At 49.8% G+C, this 23,970-nt stretch overlaps 1 protein-coding gene across 16 annotated transcripts in view; it reads right to left on the reverse strand.

Moving 5' to 3' along the window:
- The window catches only part of SCRIB (scribble planar cell polarity protein), a 95,770-nt gene that overhangs the window by 20,980 nt on the left and 50,820 nt on the right, over positions 1-23,970 (reverse strand). For 5 of the 16 annotated variants that reach the window (XM_072327688.1, XM_072327697.1, XM_072327693.1 and 2 more), the window contains 13 exons: positions 23,705-23,962; positions 23,375-23,485; positions 21,943-22,119; positions 21,013-21,129; positions 16,442-16,630; positions 15,662-15,781; positions 15,364-15,420; positions 13,228-13,287; positions 12,366-12,449; positions 5,037-5,099; positions 1,897-1,935; positions 1,323-1,364; positions 395-520 (listed from right to left, as the gene is read on the reverse strand). In XM_072327688.1, coding sequence (XP_072183789.1) covers positions 395-520; positions 1,323-1,364; positions 1,897-1,935; positions 5,037-5,099; positions 12,366-12,449; positions 13,228-13,287; positions 15,364-15,420; positions 15,662-15,781; positions 16,442-16,630; positions 21,013-21,129; positions 21,943-22,119; positions 23,375-23,485; positions 23,705-23,962 — 1,443 coding nt within the window. The remainder of the gene's footprint in view (positions 1-394; positions 521-1,322; positions 1,365-1,896; positions 1,936-5,036; positions 5,100-12,365; positions 12,450-13,227; positions 13,288-15,363; positions 15,421-15,661; positions 15,782-16,441; positions 16,631-21,012; positions 21,130-21,942; positions 22,120-23,374; positions 23,486-23,704; positions 23,963-23,970) is intronic. The other 11 variants (XM_072327699.1, XM_072327692.1, XM_072327698.1 and 8 more) reach the window with 9 other exon arrangements.

Raw genomic sequence — 23,970 nt, forward strand, 5'->3', positions numbered from 1 at the left:
TCTGACTAACAGAACCTTCCTCGTTGGAAAGCTCCTTTTTTCCTGGTTTTTTTCCTTCTTCCCCAGTGGCTGCTGTACTTCTGACTTGGTATAAATCCATACAGGCTCCAATAAGAAGAGAAGGGCTACTCTACAAGTATGCAGCGGCAATTCTTACCCAGGCTTAGACCAAAAGACTCAAATCCTTTTCTCCCATCAACATACAGTCCTGAGAATGAGAACCTCTGAAAGAAAACCCATCATTTTGCGTATCACCAAACTCACTACAGATGACATTGGCTTTTGCTCCACGATGCAAGGCGCTGACTAACAAGGTTTTGTGCCTCAGCATGACTCTAAGTGTCAGTGGAGCAGCCTAGGACAGGCTGAGTGAGAAGGAACTACGACCACTTACAGAGCTCTGGACACTGGAGCATGGCTCGGGTTGCTGGAAGGGATTGGGGCTGTCCCCGTCCTCCGAGTTATGCGAGGCTGCATTCTGTCGCACTCGAGAAAGAGGCTGAATGACGCCTGGCTTGGTCTGCTCGTGTCAGTGCCACGCGAGGGGGGAAAAGGCAGAGGAAGAGAGAGAGGGAGAGAAGAGAGTTGAGCAGTCAGGGCAGCGAGGTGCATCCTAGGGCAGGAGAGATACTGCAGCAAACAACAAACACCAAGCCATGCCTCCGGTGCATGGATTTGGAGAAGCAAACGGGTTCAGGCAAAGCAACACCAACGAGTTACGTGGAGCCCAAGTCACAAGGGAGAGTCTGCCACAGAAACGGCAGCTGCAGTGGTCAGAGGGGAATGGTTATATATAGATAGATATATAGATATGTCAGAGCTTGGGGAACCTAAGCAGCACGAATGGGAGATGCAGCTGGGAAGCATCAGCCAGGAACGGGTACTGGCAGAAGTTAGGGGGCAGTGAACAGAACACCTGCAAGGCCTCCAATCAGGAATGCAGACAGAGAGGAACAAACAGCTGAGACAGGAGACTGAGATGCCGTCAGTGCTGGGCGCTGTGTGGAAGTGAACAAAACTCCAAATACTTAAAGGGACCAGAAGCAGAACTGGCCATAAAAACCACGAGAGCAAACTGCTAATGTAAGCAGGAATAAAAGCTATAAACATTGACATGGAGTTTTCAGTGTAGGAGTATTGAAGACAGTGCATTTGTTCTGACCTGTTGGGACACTGAGAAAGAGAACACAGAGCCAACACTGTTGGCTGTCTTACTTCCAACCAGGCCAGAAGTAATCACACACAGGAGGAAAAGGCAAGCTTTACATGCTGGAGAATACACAGGGGACACTACTGTAAGGCCTCAGAGCAGATATACTTACTGATCTGCTGTCATCCTGCGATGCTATGAAATTAATGGAAGCCTGAAAGCAGAAATAGAAACGTCAGTGTGGGGTCCATAACGAAACCCTCCAACTAACCCTTCTCCATCCAAAAACAGACTTACAAAACTCTTTCTCCCTGCCCTTCTTCCCATACAGCACAAAGCTTTCAAGTCCCACATCAGCCCCTGCAGTGCATTCTCCACGTGGGGAGCAGCTCAAAGAGCAGCTTCTCCGAGTTCCTCTGCAAGAAGGCACTCACAATTCTCTGTGCTTCTCCACACGTTAACCCCCACCCTCTCCACTTCTCCTCCAGCTCAGCTGATCGTGGCCCCTCTTTGCACCCCCTGCACTCGAGCAAAGTCATCAGCACTGCAGCTTCTTGGCCATCTCAGCAGAAGGAGCAGGGAGCAGCCTCTGTGCTTCAGCAGCTGCCTGGGCACCGCTCTGCAGCAAGCTGTGGGGCACCCCAAGCCCACGAGCCGGGGAGGACGGAGGTAAAGGAAGCGAGCAGCAGGGCCAGGTGGGAGCAGCATGGAGCAGCAGCGCACACTGCACACCAGCGGGCACTTACAAAGCGTGTCTCCCTGCCTGGCCGAGCAGCTGCGGGCATCTGCAGGGGGGAAACACCAGGGGAGAGAATGGAGAGAAAATGGAGAGACCAGCGTTCCCGCGTGAGGCTGAGAGCTTCCCCAGCACACAGAATGCCCTCACCCAGTGCTACCACTGCCCACACGGCTCCCTGCCGCAGAGGAAGGCTCACTGCCCACCTCTGCTGTCAGCCATGGAGGAAGACCCACTGCACGCCCAAACCCACTGCAAACAGCTCCTTCCTCTTCATACCTTGCAGGAACCAAGTCCAGGCAACACTACTGAGCCTCAGGACAAAGGACTCCAGGGAACTACAGTCCTTCAGCCTGACCTCAGTATCAAGGAAGGTCGTGGAATTGATCATCTTGAGTGCAGCCCCATGGCACGTGCAGGACAACGCAGTGATTGTCTTACGTCCTTTAGTAACATCTGGGTGACCTCTTACATTCTGTATAATATGCACTGCTCAAGAACTAATTCTACCTGGTATCATCTCACCTGATATGCAGGAGACTGTTGTACAAGGCTCTGATTCAGGAGCATTAAATCACACGTTTGCAACAGAAAACTCAGAGATAAAATAGGAGATGGGTGGAGAGTGCCACTGGAGATAGGTTAATGGCTCGGCACTGTGACACCACGGCACCTTGGGAAACTAGTGCCCAAGTCTCTACTTACTAACAGCCACAGAAGAAGTAAGGAAAAAAAGGCTGCCAAAACGATGCGAAGACTGGATCTCAGAACATAAAGCAGCGAGAAGAGCTTCCCAAAGACCCTTAAGAGTCGAAAATGAATGACAAACTCAAGAGACAGTCATAAATGTTTTAAGAAATAAACAGAATCTCTCCAGCCATTCACAGCTCTGAACACAGGAAAGCAAGAGAAAAGCTGGAGAGATTGTTCAAAATGGTTCAGTTGAGGCACAGAGAACTGATGGCACAAAAACCCTGAAATGATAGAATATAACTTACAACTACTGCTACATAACGGGGAGATCCAACTTAAAACTGGGCAGGGAAAGGCCTGTACCTGTAGAAATGCTCCTGGGATGCTCCGAGCTCTGTAGGACACAGTTAAATCTGTTTTATTCTCAGAACTCAAGGAGGAAGGAGTGAATGGTTGTACTTGGAAAGGTTCCTCTATCTAAGGAAAAGACAGACCATCACTGCTACCAGAGGAGTCACATAGCAATAAACTACCAGGGTCCTCTAACACCAAACGACTTATCATTGAGCAAGCCCAACCAGTATTAAGAGTGAGGATGAAGGGCAGCTGGTGGCAAGGACACGTCACTGTGCCTTCAGTGCCAAAACACCTCCACAAAAATATCAGGGTATCACAAAAGTTGAGTACAACAGGTTGGAACGAGGAACGCTCCATCCAAACACTTGTTTAAATTTAAAATAATAACAGTAAACCAATTATTGTAATAGTAAACCAGTAATCCCACAGTGAGGGTTGTCACACGTTGGAGCTGCTGTCTGGAAAGATGTGGACTGTCCCTCCATGGAGGTGTTCACAATTTGGTGACCAAAACCCCGAGCAACCCGCGTGCTTTCCTCAACCAAAAGCTGAGCCTAAGGATGAAGCCAGTGGATATCCAGATCTCTGCCCGCTGCAGAATGAGGAGTATCATCCTCACCTCAAGAATACCTCCAGATGGAAGGACCCTAAACTCAGAGAAAGCTGACGTCTGTGGTCAAAGGAAAACTTACAGGCAAAGGGCTCAAAATGCACCTCTGAGCACACATCTGCTGTCAAAAAAGCAAATGGAAGGAGCTGGAAGAGAATGCATTGACACTGCCTTACTATAAGGGATAGCACCTTCCCTCAGTCTTACTGTGTCCCTGGTTAAGGACCTAAGAACTGAAGGAGATGCAAGACAGCATAAGGAAGCAACAGAAGATGGAGTGAACTATTGCCCACAACAGCTGCGGTGTTCCATCCACTACTCCCAGCCACGTGCTCTTGCTTCTTATTCCTGACTCTTACCACTGTCAGCATTAATGGTCACCTCACCCCAAGATGATGCAATTCACCTCACCAAGCTGGTTCAAGATTAACTGAGCAAAAAAGGCAGTTCACTTTTGTTAAGCTCAGATTGCTGGAACGGCTCAGCCAAAGACCAGGTAACTGCAGGTAACAAACAGGTAACTGTTTGGTCCCAGTAGTTGGAGAGCAGCCACACTCCCAGTGGATGCAAAATAACTGAGGACAGAGTAGACAGCTCAGTCTTCACTTCATGGCAGCTCATAATGCAACCCCAGTAGCACAGGATGTCTGTGAAGGGGAAACTCTGACATCCACCTCAGAGTATTTCATTTCAAAAGGCTCAACTGATGTGTGCGACCCACTGCCGTGGGCTGAGCGCCGAAATCAAAGACTTTATGGGATTGAAAATAAAAGATGACAGTTCATATGTGTGATAAGGAGAAGATGGTGAGACCAGGGAATGCTGACAAAAATAAGCCAGAAGTTACACGAAAACTTAAAGATAAAAATTCAGAGAGAAAGAGCGCTTAAGTCTTCTAGAATATCAGCCCCTTGGGGCAGGTCAGCCCAGAAGTGTGCACAGGATCCACTGGTTCTGTTCTAAAGAGCCAATGTGAGCTGCTGGCAGAGCCACCAGCAGGACAGGGATTGATCTGGGAGGCTGAGCAGCAGTGGTTTACAGAGCTGAGGTGCTCCCCCGAACCTTCATTCCCCCACTTCTTCTGATGCATGGAATTTAACACAGTCTGCATGAGGCACTGGTGAAGCCATTCTCAAAACAGGCAACAACGGCTTTGTAGTCATCTTAGGTACTCCCCTGCTCATTAATTACTCTGATAATTAAATTAACCCTCAGGGCAGGAGCTCTCCACTGACTTTACGACCAGCTAATTAAATTCTGGGTCTCTGAAACATTTTGAATGAGAAGAGCTCCTTCCCTTGTTCTCCAGTTGCATCCTAGAAGGGATAATTCTCCACCACAAAGGTATCACTCTCCAATACAGGAATGACTCTCAAATAGAGCAAGTATCCTCAGCTCCCTCTGCCCAGTTCTGCCCTGGAAGCATGCCTGCCTTCCTTCCCCCCATTGCCTGCCTTCCCCCCATTGCCAGCCTCGGGTGCAGCCCTCACCTGCTGGTTACTGGGAGAATAGGGGGTTTCTCTCCTCGAATTGCCCGTCCCCGGCTCAGGAGCCTGCAAGAGAGAAGACAAAGCTCCAGAGTCCAGCAGCAACTTCCACACATCTCTGTCTGCAGCGAGACCGGGAGACAGCTCTGATGTCCAGACTGAAAGCAACTATGGACCACTGCACCACAAGAAAGCAGAGTTAGTGCTGGCCCAGTGGAAGATGTCATCAAACATCAGAGCTCAGATTGCATCTGGACATCCTGCACAGCCAACCACACCAGGTTAAGACTTCCACCTTGTAAGGGCTTTTGGGAATCCTCCCCCCCAGCTCCGTGTTGTGCGGACACCAGGCAACAAAAGCCATCGTAACCAAAAGGAGACTCTTCCACTGCCACGTCCATTGCAGCTGGCCTGCAGCTGCGGAGCAGGGCAGAGCTCAGGAAGGACAAAGCTCTCATCCCTTCTGCAGGGACCCCCGCAGCAGCAGCACAAGAGCAGAGCCCCAGTAACCGTCATGCTGGTTAAGGAACGCCATTAAAAAGCATTTGAGATGCCTAAAAGTGGAAATGAGTCCTTTGGGATTTCAGCAGTTCTTGAAGCCAATCTACGGGTTTTGCGATTATTAATTATTACACTCATGCAGTAGTGAAAACTGTTAATGTGATTTGGGTCAGCTGTGGGCAACTGTGCTTATTTCTATACAGCAAGCCAGGGGATGTAACCTAAAGCTTACACTGGGGAAATACCTGGCCGTCCCTCAGAGCGCAGCGGCAGCCCCAAAGCCATCACTGCTCTCATGCTGCAGTGCAGCGCTCCCGTGCTGTGCCGCCATGTAATTCTATGATTCTATGTGCTATCATTCTATCACTCTATGTGCTATAATTCTATGATTCTATGTGCTATAATTCTATGATTCTATGTGCTATAATTCTATCATTCTATGATTCTATGTGCTATAATTCTATCATTCTATGATTCCATGTGCTATAATTCTATCATTCTATGATTCTATGTGCCATAATTCTATCATTCTATGATTCTATGTGCCATAATTCTATCATTCTATCATTCTATGTGCTATAATTCTATCATTCTATCATTCTATGTGCTATAATTCTATCATTCTATGATTCCATGTGCTATAATTCTATCATTCTATGATTCCATGTGCTATAATTCTATCATTCTATGATTCCATGTGCTATAATTCTATCATTCTATGATTCCATGTGCTATAATTCTATCATTCTATGTGCTATAATTCTATCATTCTATGATTCTATGTGCTATAATTCTATCATTCTATGATTCTATGTGCTACAATTCTATCATTCTATGTGCTATAATTCTATGATTCTATGTGCTATAATTCTATCATTCTATGATTCTATGTGCTATAATTCTATCATTCTATGATTCTATGTGCTATAATTCTATCATTCTATGATTCTATGTGCTATAATTCTATCATTCTATGATTCTATGTGCTATAATTCTATCATTCTATGATTCTATGTGCTATAATTCTATCATTCTATGATTCTATGTGCTATAATTCTATCATTCTATGATTCCATGTGCTATAATTCTATCATTCTATGATTCTATGTGCTATAATTCTATCATTCTATCATTCTATGTGCTATAATTCTATCACTCTATGATTCTATGTGCTATAATTCTATCATTCTATGATTCTATGTGCTATAATTCTATCATTCTATCATTCTATGTGCTACAATTCTATCATTCTATGTGCTATAATTCTATCATTCTATGATTCTATGTGCTATAATTCTATCATTCTATGTGCTATAATTCTATCATTCTATCATTCTATGTGCTGCTCATCCGCCCACCGAGGAGGGCGCTGCTCTGCAAAGATCTCCTCCTGCAAAGCGAACCCTTCAGCTCCCCGACCCGCACGACCCAGGAGAGCAGACGATGGGAAGCGGCCTCTTCTGACCGCAGTGCGGGATTAGATTGGCTTAAGCTAACTGTGACAGCCACCTCCTGACTGACCATGGCTGGATGTGGCATTAATCCGCCTTTTCTGGCCCTCTAACTACAAATCCAGATACGTATCCGTGGTGTCCGAAGCACAAACTCTGACTTTTAACACACTGAGAGGCTGTGGACCTTCTGTCACGTCTTGCTATATCTTTAAATGCCTCCACATGTGGGAAAGACAAACTGCCACCTCAGAACTGGGCTATGATCACCTGAGACAACTACAGCTGGTTGGTCAGCCTTGTTCCTTCCCACTGGTGTGCCTGTGATGGAGGGTGCTGTCTGCAGGAGGTTCTCTGCCTTCTCTTGCTGTCCAGACCCCCAAAAAGGCCAAGAAGGGATGAAGAGGAGAGCGGTGCTCACCCACGACACAACAGCTTTGGGCCGAGTCCTCCCGGCTCTGTCACAGGAACTTAAATACAAGCAGGTTTCCCACAGCAAAAAGGGAGATTCTTCCCCTGCAATCTGAAAGTCTGATGGACTGCAAGACGTCCTTCAGGGAACAGCACGTCCCTGTGCTGCAAGTTGGCTGCTTCAGCTGCACTCTTTGCTTTCAGAGGTCTAAAAATGCCTGCGCCTGCTGAAGCCCACAGACACACATGAGCTCCCGCAGAGCCACAGCAATCCTGCTGCTCCTGGAGGCTGCCCACGGTGCAAGGAGGACGTGCTGGGCCCCACATCCCGGCCTCATGCACAGTGTTAGTGCTGGAGGAAACCACAGAGGGCACACACAGAGCACGCGTTAGGTGGGAGCGGGGCCCAGGCCTCGTGCTGCCTTTGCTGGCCCCATGGTTTAGTAGGAGCTGAAGGGCTCCCGGGTGCCCACATGCTGCACGCCCTCAGAGCGCTTGCCTTGGAGTAAAGGTTGGTCTTCAGCACTCCCTCCCTGCCATAGCCCAGCGGGGGGCCCCCCAGGCAGGCCCTGCCCGCCGCCTTCCCCCTGCGGTTGGCCACCACGAAGGGGTTCTCGCTGAAGAGGATGGGCTGCGAGTCGATCATGCACTCTGGCTCCGGCTCCTCCGGCTCCTGAGGTGGGGAGCCATGGGTGGGATCCCGTTCATCTACAGGGGGCTTTTCTGCCCCACACGTGCGCCGGCAGGGCGACACGGGGTCCTGGGGGGGGCCAGGCTCACATCTGGAGGTCAGGGATGCTGGGGAGCAGTCCTGGCTGTCCTGTGCCACCGGCAGGGACAGCATAGCGCCGTCACTCCCTGTGCCAGAGGCGGCCCTATCGCACTGAACAGGCTGTGAGGAAACAGAAGGGTCAGAAAGACGTGAAGAGAGCAGGGCAAAGGAGAGGAAAACACAGGGCTGAAGGACAGGGGAGAGAGGGATTCCAGTAGTAATACCCACAGCCTTCTACTCCATCGCCAACCCTGTGACCCCCAGTGCTACTTCCAAGAGAGGGACCTTGCTGTCAGCATGCATTGCACACACTGCGCTATCAGCAGGCTCGTGCCCTCCTGCGGCATTCTCAGCTCCTCCATCACGCTGCCAAACACCATCTGTCTCACCCCAGCTTACTTCCACGTAGCCCCAGCACACACAATAGCATACATCTCTCGTCTTGCTCCACTGAGCTCCCACGCAGTCACACCACATCGCTATTCTCCATGCAGATCCGCCCCATCACGCGTTGTTCAATGGGCCCATTCCATCGCTATGCAGTAACAGCTCACAGCGTGGAACACAGCGCAGACCCCTCCACAAGCTCTTACTGCACGGAGCCCACCCCAGACGAAGCACTGACCTTTCCTCCCTCAGTACCATAAAAGAGTGTTTGTTACCCCAGCGAAGCCTTCAGCAGCGAAGTGGGGATAATGGCAGGACAATGCTGCAGCCTCCTCCTCCCAGCTGCTGGTGCAGCAGAAAGACCCTTTCAGCTCAGAGCACATTCCCCAGTTCCTGTGTCACGGCAGCACTCACCAAAATAGCTCTGGTGCCCGGGTGGGCTGCTGGCTCACAATGGCAGCTGAGAGGCTCAGGAATTCCTGTGGCCCTCCCCCAGCCCTCACCCCCACCCCAACCCAATGCAGTGGATGGCAGAGCCGTGGCTCAGACCCTATTTCTTCAGACACTGAGGCCCGTGCTACCCCCAGAAATTCCTCTATTGCTTCCCAACGCAAAGGGCTCCTATCAAAAAAATCTGCCTCCTCCCCACCGAAATCCAGCTTCCTTTTCCCAGAGTACCATAAATGATCCTAAAACAGGGCTACACCAGGATAAAAGTGCTCTAAAACATTGCTCGTTTGTGGATGCGCTCATTAGAAGAATGCCAGCAGTCTGACAGCGTGTGTTTGCCATCCAGCAGCCATATCACCCCGACGCTGCCTTTCCTTGCCAAGCTGGCAGCACAAATACCACTCCATCTCGGTTCCAGGCGAATCCCACAGCACCAAAGCTCCACAAAGAGTTAATAAAAAAGGAAATGCTGCTTTTAGGGCACTGTGGAAATGGGCATCTCCCCAGGGCTGCACAAGGCCTGGAGGACCTCGAAGTTCCATTCTGATGATGGACATGACTGGAGCTGAGCTTCACCCACTCCTCACACTGATCTCCAGCACTACTGCATGCGTCCCAGCGCAGGATGCCCGGCCCCATCAGCTCCACACAGACTATTTTTATCAGACAAGCAACTATTTCTATTTTGGGGAGGCAGCAATTCTGGCAATGCAGTGTGCTTCTCCCAGCCTTGCTCTGTCCCTGCACTCCAGCACAAAGAACAGTAATATTTCACTCTGAGTCCTCTGAGCGAATACAGAAGAAATGCATTTGCAGTTCTGACCCATCACTTTGCCTCAGATGCTGACACAAACCCCATATGAAACCAAACAGCTACGGAGGGAGAACCGCTGGCCAGGAACTGCAAGATTCAGACTGGAAAGCACAGATTAATTAAGTAACAACGGTGACACGTTGCTGACAGATGTAAAGCTGTCTTCATTTCTACCATCCAGAAAGCAAAACGGGACTTTGAGTGTCCTGCTGTCATTCAGGGGTAGTTTCCAAGCCTGTAATATACAGAAATTGACAGACTACAGCAGCTCCTTTGCTACTGTGATGGCATGACCCTGACTTCTGAGCACAGTACTGCTAGCACTGCGGTGCTGAGGAGCTGCTGCTGCAGAGGGCATCACCGAGAGGAGCGATTTCATGCAGCTTTGCACAACAGTTCTTCAAACGCACACAAAATGCATTCTGCGCAGTGTGAGCCCTCAGGACTCCTACTGCCAGAACAACCAGCACAGTGCAGATCAACCCGAGACACACAACCATCTGCCCCTTCTTCAAGCACTGCTCTTGGGGCATCCCCATGAGAAATTCCACTGCAACCTGCAGCAGTCACGAGCGATTGCACATCCTTCTGCCCAGCGGTGTGAAGGGCGGCTCTGCACGGCCTTGAAGGGCACTGCACAGCAGCAGAAGATATGGAGAACAGCTTAGAGGAGCAAGTGCTTGGTCTGAGAGCCACGAAAGCACAGACAGAAACAGAGTAATAGTGTGGGAGTGGGGCAGTAGCATCAGCCATCTTAAACCAGGCACGCTGTTTTTGCAGATGGACAACCTGCGAACTGAGTCAAAATGGTTTGGGTCGGAAGGGTCCTTTAAGATCACCTACTTCCAACCCCCACGCCTTGGCAGGGATACCTGCACCAGACCAGACTACCCGGGGCACAGCCAGACGTGGGGTGCTCACGCTTCTCTGGTCAGCCTGTGCCTTCACTGCAAAGACATCTGTCCTTACATCCTATCTAAACCTACCTTCTTTCATTATCCCTTGCCTTATCACTACGCACCCACGTGGAAAGTCCCCCTTTAGGTACTGGAAGGCTGCTATAAGATGTCTCCCCCAGAGCTTTCTCTTCTTCAGACTGGAGAATCCCAACTCTCTTTGCTGGGAAGGTGCTCCAGCCCTTTGAGCTGCATGCTTTTCTGCTGGTTGGACTGCTTGAACCTTCCAGGCTGTCATCACATGGGTTGGGTGCAACCAGAACCTCGCTGTCATTGGAGCTCATATCTCACAGTCAAAGCAGGTGGGATTCTTTCAAACAGAGCCAAGGTAGGGCTGAGCAAAAGACAGCTGGGAGAAGGAAGATAAACGAGCGCTAATTGGCCCTTCCCCTGAGATGGGACATTTATAGACGCTGCCCTCCATGCAGCATTCCAGGGCTGTGCTGCACATTCCAGCGCCAGGCGCTCCCAGGCTCAGCCATAGGCTCCCAAACAAAGCGACAGCTGCTTGCACCAGGCTGGCTTCTCCCCTTGCTTCCAGCTCCTCAGTTACACGAAGAAATGCTGGAAATACTTCAAATATTCTCCCGATGAAACAGCTTTTTTTTCGAGGACAGCCAGGAGGGAAAACCTCAAAGCTTGGGAGGATGGGGAGGAACAAAATAAGACCAAGTTGGTGACACAGTCATGAGATGACAGACAGGTATGAGGGAAGAGCTGTCTCAGTGGAATGAAACAGAGATGGGTAGAAGAGGTGATCTGAAACAATGGGAGAACAAAGACATATTTTGTCCCTGATGACATCGGCAAAGGGGTGGTACGTCCTGCAACAGCAGGAAAGGAGCTGGGGTTGAGCCTGAGGATGCGTAGCTCTGAAGGAGCAGGCAGCAACCCAGCAGAATAGGTGTGATGCAGGGAGGGCAAAGGAAACAGAGACAGAGCTGGGACATTCTAAACAACCCATGAAAGGCAGCTCTGTAACCTGCGGCATTTGTGGAATCGGGATTTTCTCTGCTGAGTTTCCACCGTGTATCAGAGACAGGAACACAGGAGGGCAGAGGGGCAGCAGTGGTGCCAAAGCTATTATCTGTGCTAGAAGGGATATGCAATCACTTCTGCTTTGCCTCCCGCAGTTCTAGAAAGGTCCTAACCTCTCTTTAAAACTTTTAGTATCGGCGCCCTGCACTCCTTGCCTTCTCTGCACACAGCACTGTCATCTTCTGTGCCTGGCAGCATCTTCCCCACCTGCTCCTGCAGCTTTCAGCACTTGCTTCTTTCCCCACCAATGCCCCCACACTCTCATCCACGTATATTCTTCCCTCCTCCTTCCTTCTGCCTTGTTCACATCACCTCCTGCACCAAAGCAACCAGAGAGGCCACCTCCCTTTCCGTAATGGGAAGCAACTTTGCTCCCAGCGTTTTCTCCTTCTAATCTTTCTGCTGCAGCTCCTCCTCTTTCAGACAGTTGAAGTCCACTACAGTTCTGCAGAGAGCACCACTACCATCACCCTTGGGCAGAGGAGAGGGCAGGAAAGGGAGCAACCACAGCTTCTCCCGCGCAGGGTTGTGCACTCGACAGCCATCACTTACAGTGCGATTGACTCTCTGCGAGCCACTGCTGGGCAAAGCAGCCAGGGTCCGATAGTCCATTCGCAAAGGTTCACTCGTGACATTCTGGAGAGGGGTGAGGGGGGGAAGCAAAAAACAAAACAGAAACACCAGGAAGAGATCAGGCCAGAAGTCAGCGACATCGACCACAGAGAGCAATTAAAAGGAAACCACCCCTCGCCATAGCCAAGGCTTCATCTCCAAACGCTGCAGGAAGCTCCCGCTGCTGGGATGTGAACCTGGGGCTGTTCCAAACGCAGCCACGGGGAGAAGGGACAGGCCTGGAGAAATGCTGCAGGGAAGTGACACACCGGGATGCTGGTCCTCCCCATTTCTCCTGTGCAGTGCACACATCCGTTCTCTTATAGGAAGAGAAAAGAATACTGAAGATATAGAACCAGTCTGCACCAAATCCAGAAAGATCTTTACAGTCTGGAGTTGGACATACAGGAGTTGGACTCGATGGTCCCTATGGGTGCCTTCCAACTCGGTATATTCCATGGTTCTATATTTAAGAAAGGCGATCTACAGTTCCTCTGCGCTATCTTTTTTCAGCATGAACTCACACCGTTTGTATGACTGTGCCTGACATCACTTCCTATTTTAATCTGCTTTCAGATTTTAGCCACTGTTTTTCACCACCTTTTCCTCAACCGCACTAAAGAGTTCTCAGTTTCTGCTACCTCCTCATACGCTGAAGTTGTGCTTTTAGAAGGGTAGAGGGGCGCAAGGAGAACACATGCAGAGGGCAACGAGTGCTTCTACTTTCGGGGGCTCCTCCAGCCCTTAGGCCCAGCTCTGCCTCTGCTCTCCATCTCTCCATCCCTCCCACCACGCTCCTCACCTCTGCCGCCTCCTCCTCAAGCTGCCGCGTGGCCGCCTCCCGCTCCCTACGCATCCACTCCTTCCATGCGACAGGACAGAGCCAGACCAGCATCCAAGCAGTGCAGGCAAAGAGAGAGGGAGAGAGGTCAGCTGCATGCTGGGCAATCATTCCAGAGGGAGAACAGAGGGGTGTGGAGAGGGCTGGTGTCAGGACGAGGTGAGCAGGAATCAGCACATGAGCTTGGCCCAGGGAAGGAGAAGTCGGTGTTGTGCTGGAGACGGGGCACTGCCAGCACTGCGATGGCAACAGCCATCCCACACAAGTCAAGACGGGGTCACCGGGGGAGGGAAGAGGGCAGGGAGCTCCAAGATCCTCAGCAGGGCTACCCCCGAGGGACAGAAAGTGGAGCTGAATCCCACGCAGCATCCCTGAGGGATGGGAGAAGGCTGCTTCTAGCTACAAGTGGGATCCTGGCACAGCACAGAGTGGGGAAGCTGTAAGGGCACGGAGAAACAAACCTACAGAGCACGAGCTGGTGGGCATGGAGGAAAATGTCCGAAAAAATCACAGGCTTGTTATTAGCATCACAGCCACGAAGCTATGGAGATGGCAATTGTATGGAGGGCTTAAAGCCATGGGTGAGTGCAGCACTCAGTGCAGCACATGAGTGTCATGAAAGCCACCAGTGACCAATCTCATTGCAGCTTCGGAGCTGCAGGAGGAAAGAGATAATATTCATTGTTTGTTCTAAAAAAGGAGTTACATCTGTGCATTTATAGACTGTGACTTTTTGCCCAGAGCCTCTGCAGCAGAGTGGGGGTTGTGGACCAAAGGAGCACAACTGCTCTGCTCTACGGCATATTTCAGCCCTTCTGAGAGCTCCTCTCCATCAGCAGCCCCCAGAGGGTCCTGAAGGCACAAGGCTGATGGATGGAACGCAGCTGAGGAACAGAGGGTTCTCATCAGCTATCAGGCTATCCTGTGCATTACCACCAGCAAATAATCAACACCCAACATCACACTCCAAACGTCAGTGATGAGACACATGAGAAGACACCAATGCTCCAGGGGGCTGCAGGACCCAAAGGGATACTCTGGGATATTTAAGCTGAAGTGTATGTTAGTGCTGGGTATGTATGCTTTGGATGAGTATCAGCTGCAAAACTGGAGGTCATAAAGTGAAAAGTAACAGGAGCTCCAGGCAGTGCTGATGGAGCTGGGCAATGCTGCAAGTCCAGCCCTGCAACATTCGAGCCATCTGGGGAAGCTCTGCAGTCAGGTTACAGAAATAACTGTGGCCGCAGAGCTGAGACAGAGAAACGTGCCATGAATCAGCGCATGGAGATTTGGAGTCACTAATATTGCTCTTGGAGTCTGAACTGCCAAAGAACCAAACTTGGAAGATGTATGCAGAGTGCAGCAGTGGTTCCTGAAAACTCTCCTACGGGAGCAATGGTGAGTATGGGCAGCTCAGGGACTGAACAACAGAGAGGACACAGGAAGATAAATAGATCTAAACTGGAAACCTGAAGAAATGCAAAACGTACACATCCTTATTTGCCAGGAGAGCAGGCTGTCAATGGACAATGCTAAAGAATCCGATTTTCCCTCATTTTCCAACAGGATCTGACTGAATAAATCAGAGATAACAGGAAAATCCAACTCCTGCAGGGACAAAGTTCTCGTGCCCAGCCAGAACAACGGCCATGGAAACTGAGCAGCACAAACTCCTGACTGAGGGATGGGGCTGATTCCTCAAGCTTTGAGCTGCGTGTTCCCATCTCCGCTCATGAAAGCTGTCAGATCACAGAGTGCTGTACAGACTGAAGTGATGAAACGTGGGGCTCCCGAGCCAATGGGCCGTTTTCCCCAACGTCACAGCTTTAAGAAAACCTTGGCCAGAAAGTCCCAGCGGGTAACAAGGACAAACTGCACAAACAACAGGTAAGTACCACCAAAGAGGCACGTAGGAAGGTATGCCAAAGCCAAAAAGCAACTACAGTAACCGAGAGGTGCTCTATGGAGAGAGAAGGCCCACAGCCCCCAACAGCGACCACAGCTGGGTAGAGGAGATCTGAGCCACTTTCCCCAGGGCCTGCAGCCTGGGCAGAACTGCTGCTGAGAACAAATTCCACCACACGAAACATCTCTCACCACTTTCTCCATTTCTTCTCTCTCCCACTGAGTCGCTTCTCTCACCATTTCCATCTCCTAGGAGAGACCAAAGTTAGAGCCGCTTCACCCCGTGCTCTCTCCCTGCGTGGAGCACGGCAACCTCAGGAAGAGTTCGGTGTAGTGCTGCTAAATGTGCTGGGAGCTGCTGATCCCATAAACACGAGGTCTGCTACTCGTTACGCTGCAGGTTCCACACACCAAGGGACATACTGGTATTCCACATACATACAAGTATTCCACTCCACACCACCCTCTCAGCCGTAGCCAGAACACCCACCTTCTGCAGGACCTCCAGCTCCTCAGGGCTTAAATCCCGGTCAATAGATGAGATACTTTCCAGGCTATTCTTGCGCCCAATGCCAGCAGCAAAAGGGTTTGCAATAATTCCTGGAGACATCTATGAAGCAAAAAACACAATAAAACGTGGCAGAAGTATGCCATACAAGATCCCATACCCTGGGCTACCAGATCCAGAGCGCTAAGATGCTCCTAGACGAGACAGGGCTGCTTCACAACTCAAAACCTTGTTTCAACTGTCAATTACAAAAGGAAATCGAGGGCTAGGAAAGAGGAGCTTTGATTAAAACAGGTACGGAAAGGGGATAAATTACCAAGGACTGAGTACGTGTTCTAGCAGAGGATTAAAAAAAGGCTTTCTAAGCCTCAATAAAAGAAAACTGAGAAGGCAGGGGACGATGGTGGGTGTTTCCCTGGGATTAAAGGTGAACGCCAATGGATAGGAAGAAAATATACTTTAAATATAACGTTGATACAAGAAAAAATGGCTAAAAGAATATTGCAGAAATTTGGTTTAAAAACCGCGTTTCTGTGCAGCACAGCGATATGGTGAGAACAGCTCTGTCGTCAGCAGGGGAAGCTACTGCTTTATGAACTGGGAATCACTTCTGGCCCATAAAGCAAGGGAGCAAACTTAGAACAACAAAACCCAACCAGCGAACCAACAAGAAAATCTACGGCAAAAGGCTGGAAAATGCAGAGAGAGGTGGGCTCCTCATGACGCTGGTCCCTGCAGGGTTCCTCGCACCTCCCCTCTCACCTCAATGGCAGCTGCAGCCTTGGGATCGAAGCCGTCACACACCAACACCAGGAGGGCATCACCCACGCTTCGGAGTATCTGCACTGCTTCCGTGTGCGTCATTCCCAGCAGACTCTGATGGTTCACCTCCAGGATGCGCATTCCCACCTTGAGCCGGCCGTCCCGCGCTGCAGCCCCAGAGGAGCTCACCTGCAGTCAGTGGGTGCAACGGTGGCATTACTCAGCACGAGCATCAGGACCGCAGCAGGAGGACGGAATACGAAAGAAATAAGGAAAAAAAGGCCGAGGCTACATGTCAGGGAAAGCGACTGAAAGCACTTTGATATATTTACAGGGAGAGCAAAAGAGGAAGAATTTGTGTATTTCAATAGAGGAAAAGCGTACAAGAAATCTATTATGGGAGATGAAAAGAATCTGTATTCGGAATACCATGATCCAAGGAAATAAACTGCGGTTTGTTTCTCAGTGAAGCAGGTGAGAAAGAAAGCTCGCGTGTCTGTGATTTACCTTCAGAGCAAAGCAACTCAATTTTTTGCTGCTGTTCTTGGGAGCGAGATGCAAAAATGCAAACAAGGGGCTAAGTAATAAATGAGTCAGAAAGACTTTCCGCTTCTTTGTGGTGGACAAAGGCGTAAAAAACATCATCGAATTACAGCATCGTGAAGGTTGGAAGAGACGTCTGGGATCACCACGTTGAGCCACAGCTCATCCCACCATTCCCAGCCCTCGGTGCCCCATCTCCACGGCTCCTGAAAACCTGGAGGGACAGCAACTCCACCCTGGGCACCTCGATCTGATGCCTGAATGCTCTTTCTGAGAAGAAACTGTTCCTAACATCCATCCTGAAATGGTGAGCTTTCCATCCTCTCTCTCCCTGCGCGGTATCACGTGTAACTGCTTGTTTCTTCCCAGCAAATTACGAGGGCTTATCCCTGCCCTGGGTAACCAATATTGTCAGGGGAAGCAACCTCACGTCACACAGTGGCAGGGCTCTGAAATGCCAGAGTCTTGTCTTCAAGAGTGCAAATATCAACGTGTGTTTGAGAATGAAAGCGCACGCTTTGTCGCCAGAACAAAGGAAGTAAAGTTAAGGGAAGGTTATTAATGGTTTTCCCCTTAGGACAAGGAAAAGAGACTGCGGGATTTGCTGTGGGCACCACGTGGAAAGGAGGGGAAAAAAGTACGACGTCTGGTGTAGGAGAAATATGTAAGCTGGGACAGTGAAAAAGAAATTGAATGATGGATTTAGGAGAAGATGCTACCAGGGACTGTGCAGAAATAGAGGATTCAACTTAAAGCACGCTGGGGAAAGGAACAGAACCCTAAATGGTCCTTACTTCTTCTATGGGAAACCAAAGCCTTGTAACAAAACAGGACGCACGCATGGCCAAGCTCAAATGAAGGTCTTGGTATGCCGGGTGTACAAAAGATGTCGCTGGGAACACAAGTTAAATAATGGCTTTAATTCAAATGCCCAGACTGAAACCAAAGAACCAACATGAATTACAACCAGCGCAACATAAAGGCTTTGCAAAAAGAGCATGGAAATGTGGAGCATCTTCTGCACAGCCTGCAGCTTTATGCCAAGAGAATAAGGGGAGCGCAGGGCACCAGATAAATTGCTGGGTGGGGGAAATGCAAGGGCATGCAGGGCTGGTTGTCGGGGCAGCAGGGGGGCACACGGAGCATGAGAAGATCTTCGAGGTCTTTTCCAACCTTAATGATTTGGCTCTAAGACAAAGATGATGCAGAGAACGCAGTGCTGGGAGAGGGGAACAAAACCAACCAGCAAAGGACGAGAATCTATTCGGTTTATTACTTTATAGAAGATGAAAGTACTCTGGAAACGAGAAGGAAATGCTGCATGGGATTTTTTTTAGGTTTTAAGGAGGGAAAATAGGTGTGCATTCACACAAATTAATGCCGACAGAGAGGAAAACACAAACGTGCGTGAATGGAAGGTGCATGTGTAGAAGTTGTCACATGAAGCTCAATGGAAGTCGACCAAACACTCCCATTTTCTTTCCCAGAGAGAGCAAATGCACAAGTATGGAAGTAAAACACGCTGAAATAATGGGAGGAAGAGGAGTATGTGGAAGAATATGCCCATAATGCCAACAGTCATCAGTATTACAGGGCGTACTGCACTACTCCCATTGGAACAGATCGTGAACTTCAAACCGTGGATGTATTTCAGGCTTCTGATTGTATTCAGCTCTTAACACCTCACCAACAGGGTTTTAAGAAGGAAGAGCCAGGTTACAACTTTAAATACGTATGTGTGATAATGAAGAGATCCAACAAAAACATCAGTTGAGGGAGGCTGAGAGGAAAGAACATTGTAAGCAGACACCCAAAAAAGGAAAGAATATATAATAATGCTCCATCTTTCAGCTAGTAGAGATATAGAGGTAAAATAAGCCAACACAAAATAAACACACAGTGGGTTGGGGAGCTGAGAGGTAAAGCTGAAATGACACTGTCAAAGCAGCTATGAGCAGTACCCCCTGCTCCCTACCCCTGGCAGCATGCTTAGCACAACCAATGGGAAAGTGAGCATCCACAGCACATAAGGGGCTGCTATTGTACAGCCCTGCACGGCCCCATCTCCTCTCTGCCTCACAGTGTGGGGACCCCCACTGCCAGGGTGACAAAGGGGCAGTGGTGCCCTCAGCACCCGAGTGCTGGGTTACTATGGGGTTATGAAGAGCAGCCATGGTTAAGCCCATCAGCACTGTCAGCTCCTGCAGGCTGGTTGTCAGGAGATCACAGAATCACTGATGTTGAAACCGACCTCCAATATCAGCACGTCCAACCCCAACCCAACCCCCCATGCCCATTTAAGCCATGTCCCTCAGTGCCACATCTCCACGGTTCTTGAACACCTGCAGGGACAGGGACTGCCCCACTGCCCTGTGCAGCTGTGCCACTGCATCACCACTCCTCTGAGAAGAAATGCTCCTAATATCCAACCTGAACCTCACCTGGTGCAATGTGAGGCCATCACCTCTCATCTGTTAACTGGTCACCTCTCATCTGTTAACTGGAGCGAAGGCCAACCTCCACCTCGCTCCAACCTCCTTTCAGGGGCTGGAAAGGATGATAAGGTCTCCCACAAGCCTTCTCTCTTCTAGACTGAACCATCCCGTCCCCAAAGCACAGCACTGTGCTCCAGACCCCTCACAACTCCACTGCCCTTCTCTGGACACACTTCAGGGCCTCGATGCCCTTCTTGTACTGAGGGGCCCAAATCTGAACACAGCACTGGAGGTATGGCCCCACCAGCACCAGTGCTGACATCCATATCCTAGAGCAGGGAAATGTCACAGAACTGGAAGCACTGTCTAGATTGGCAGCATGGAGCCCTCAGTGGGACTCAGAACAGAACTGCTTCTGGACAGCAAAACCTGTGATTCCCTGGGATGCCTCCAATGTTGTCTTCTCTGAGTCCTGAGTTGTGCCTCGTGCTCTCTTGGTCCGCCCAGATGACAGACAAGGCCACGTAACTGAGACTTCTAATGATGCTGTGCAACTGTAAGCCACGCTAAGTGATAGAGAAGGTGATAATAAGCTGTGCTGGATGTTAAATCCTTCTTTAATTCACAGCAAATCTCTAATTATAACCACAACCCCGCAGCCAGCCCTCAGGCTGCCCAGGATCCCTCAAGAAGTTGCCTTTTCTCTGTAGTGTGACAGTACAGAATCACAGAATCACTGAAGTTGGAACGGATCGCTACAACCACCACGTCCAAGCCCCAACCCACCCCACCATGCCCACTAAACCATGTTCCAAAGTGCCACGTCTCCACGGCTCCTGAACATCCCCAGGGATGGTGACTCCACCACCTCCCTGGGCTCATTATTAGGAATGATTAACTGGCAGATGTGAAGGGTCCACCATTCAGCAAGGAATAAGACTCTTCAGAGTAAGTGTTTCTGCTCTTAATGTGGCAGCCAGAGAAAGAAACGGTGACATTAACATGAAGATTCAAAGCAAGCAAGAGATGTGAAACTGCACTGTTCACCACTGTGATTGACAGCAAAGGAGTCGCAATATTATTTGATGAGGGTCAGGAAAAGCATCGGTTTATACACTGCATTTTGTTGAGAAGTGTGTGCTCCTTCATGGGGAAAAGTGATGTGACAAATGAGAACACACACAAAGGAAAGGAACAGAGCGCAGGAGGCACGGCAAGGAGCTCATACTGCACTCGGTGATGAAGGCAAATGCACCTCTGATTGGGCAGGAAGGCCCAAACAAGTGGGGTAGCAATCGGAACTGAGGGGAAAAAGGGAAAAGTACGTGTTTGTGTCATGGAAAAAGGACCAAAAATTGCATAGCAAATAAAAACAAGGCGAATAAAGGAAATGAAAGAAGAAATTTTACAGCTGTCATAAAAGAGGGAACATGAAAGGAAACACATTCACATGCTTCAGTGGATGGAGGAAACTAAAAGAGAACCAGTGTACCCAATGAAAAATGGAGACAGCACAGGAAACAAACTGTCTCGGGCATCACCTTTCCTCCTACCACTGTGTGCACACAAACAAGGGGCAGAATGTTCTGGTACCTTAGAAATGAAGATGCCTTCATCAGTAGGATCAAAGGGATTTCCAGCATGACCCTTCGCTCCACCCCGGATGCTGATGCCCAGCTTTTCTCCTGGAGCCTTTTCAATGCATATTTCCTGAAAATACAGAAAGATCTCATTGCTTCTGGCTTAAGACCAGGCTGGAATTGTAGAGGAAAAGCTTTTAGCAGATGGCCGTACTCTAAGAATCCTGAAAGGGACCAGACTGGGACGTTTCACTCACGCGGCAGTTGATTCATTTTTACAGGGCTCTGTATTTTTGACTACTTTCTACCTCTATTCTTCATGAAATGTGAAAACAGTCAGTTCTGACCACATATCATCACTGGCACAGCAACAGATTCCCTGCAGTCCTCAACTGGGTATGAACTTATGGGACAGTAGGTTCTGTGACCCATTTTAGTGGGGGTTTGGACTCGATGATCTCTTGAGGGCCCTTCCAACCCTTGTGATTCCGTGATTCCACCACGAAACAATCACAGAACAGTTTGGGCTGGAACAGACCTTAAGGATCATCCAATCCCCCTGCTGTGGGCATCACATCAGGGTACATCAGGCTGCCCTGAGCCCCATTCAGCCCCATTCAGCCTGGTCTTGAACATCACCAGGGATGGGGCACCCACCCACAGATTCCCTGGGCAGATGTACTGTGGCCTCAGCACTCTCTGAGGAAAGAACTTCTTCTTTATATGTAATCAGGTCTCCTTTCTTTTGGTTTAAAGTCATCACCCCACGTCCTGTCACTGCAATCCATGATAGAGCCCCTCCCAGTTTTCCTATAGGCCCCATTTAGGTTCTGGATGTCTACAATGAGGTCTTCCCAGAGCCTTCTCTTCCCCAGACTGAACAACCCCAACTCTCAGCCTCTCTTCTATGAAGAAGAAAGTGCAGTCCCTGCTCAGAGCCCACCTGCATGCCGGGCGGCGGTGGATCTCGCCTCACTACCACGGTCAGCTCCTGCGTGTTGGAGAGCAGAGCGTTCACTGCCTCCTGGTGGGTCGCGTGGCGCAGGTCAATGCTGTTCACCTCCAGGATCCTGTCCCCTACCCGGAGCCCACTGCGAGACGCCAACCCACGGGGAATGACCTGCAGAAGATGGTTCGTGTTACAACCAGAGGAGGACATTTTTCCTTGGAGAGGCACTGACAAATCCTGCTGATGAACAGCAAGTAACTGAGTGTTACAGCTTCGGCAGCAGGAAGCTGAAGGGCCAGTTTTTATGGTGTCCAAAGGTAAACCTTCAACACCCTCTGAGGCCATTTTGACTTTCTCTCTGCAAATGAAGCTTCCCGAGAGGTAATTAATTCATCTGTGAAGAAGCCGCTCAGTGCACCGATGGGTTAATGACTCTCAGAAAGCCTCCACTGCAGTTCAGTAAGGCCTCTGACATGGTGCTGAGCTATCAGGCGAAGAAGCTGCAAAAGGGAAGAGAATATACTGCATAGTGTCAGGGAAAACAAACAGGACATCGGTGTGTCTTTGCAGAGACTTCAGCTGAGTCAGCAGCGCACCACTGCAGTGCCAGCGGGTACGCTGGGCTGTATTACAAGAGAGGAAGCTGTAAGCTGAGAGAAGTGTTTTTTCCCCACCAACCAGCACTTGCATCTGGGCTATATGAAAGACACAGAAAGACACCAACAAACTCATCTGGATGCTTTCCTGTGCAAGCTGCTGTGGGGAACTTTTAGAGGGGGTGGATGGACTGGGTGGGCTTCAGAGGTCCCTTCCAACCCCTGTGGTTCTGGGATTCTGGGGTTTTTGACTCTCTGAAGGGAGAGAGGGAAGGGAAAAGAGATGGAACAAAGAAAACTAAGTGTTAGGAATAAAACATTCTTTGTAATGGCAGCTGAACATTAGAACAGATGCCCAGAGAGAATGCGGGATCTCCATTTTTGGTGGCACTCAGAACCTGACAAGGTCCTCAGCAAGTTCCTCTAAGCTGATTCTGAGACCAAATGACCTCTACAGGTTCCTTACAACTCCAATGACCTTCTTATCTCACATGTTAAGAAGGCCGCAGTGGAGTCAGAGAAGGTTCAGAGAAAGGCAACTAAAATGATGAGAGAATGAAGCAGCACCTCGTAAGGAGGAACACAGGTTGTTATTAAATCATAAAACGGCAGAGATATATTTAATAGAAATGAGCTCTTTACACATGCTCACATTCCCCCCCCTCATCCCGCTTACTTTGTTTTTAACCTACACTACACTTTTCAGAACTACATGATCCTTGAGGTCCCTTCCAACCCGGGTCATTCTGTGATTCTGTGATTCTGTGTGACTCTTGCACCAAAATCTTTCATCTTAACCCCAATAATGAACGTTTGCTGCTGGGCATTACCTTTGAAATGAAAACCCCCGGTTCGTGAATCCCAAACGGGTGGCTCGAATGGTCGCTGCCTCCCACGATGCTGAGCCCCAGAGGACCGCCTGCTTTTACCAGGTGAATCTCCTGCAAGGAGCAAGAATCGGAGTCATGGAGAATGAAGGACATCACACTAAGAATCAGGGATGCCTTGTGTGAGTGAGCACAAGACGAGTTCCCACAGGACAAGGGGGCTCCCCATTACTTCTCGATACCCCGACAACCCACCACAAAAGACACTCAGTGCCACACACCTATTACCCAACTGCCTATTGCCCAACAGCGTCCCCTATTCCAGTGGCTCACCTCAATGGGATACTGATCCTCCAGGCCTTTAGAGAGCTGGCTCCTTTGCAGCGAAGGCGTCTCCTCTGGTGGGCTCTCCCCATGGCTGGGGGGTGGTGGTGGGGAGTGCATGCGCACCCACGGTGCGCCAGGCGTGTCTCCCTCGCCGGGCTGCTCTGCACCCTCTCTCTCTACCAGCAGGACGATGGTGGGGGAGGATGCGGTAAGCAGCGCTACGGCCTGATCATGCCTGGCTTCTGTCATGTCTACCCCATTGATCTAGAACA

Source organism: Excalfactoria chinensis, chromosome 2 (genome assembly GCF_039878825.1).
Source record: "Excalfactoria chinensis isolate bCotChi1 chromosome 2, bCotChi1.hap2, whole genome shotgun sequence".
NCBI classification, from domain to species: Eukaryota; Metazoa; Chordata; class Aves; order Galliformes; family Phasianidae; genus Excalfactoria; species Excalfactoria chinensis.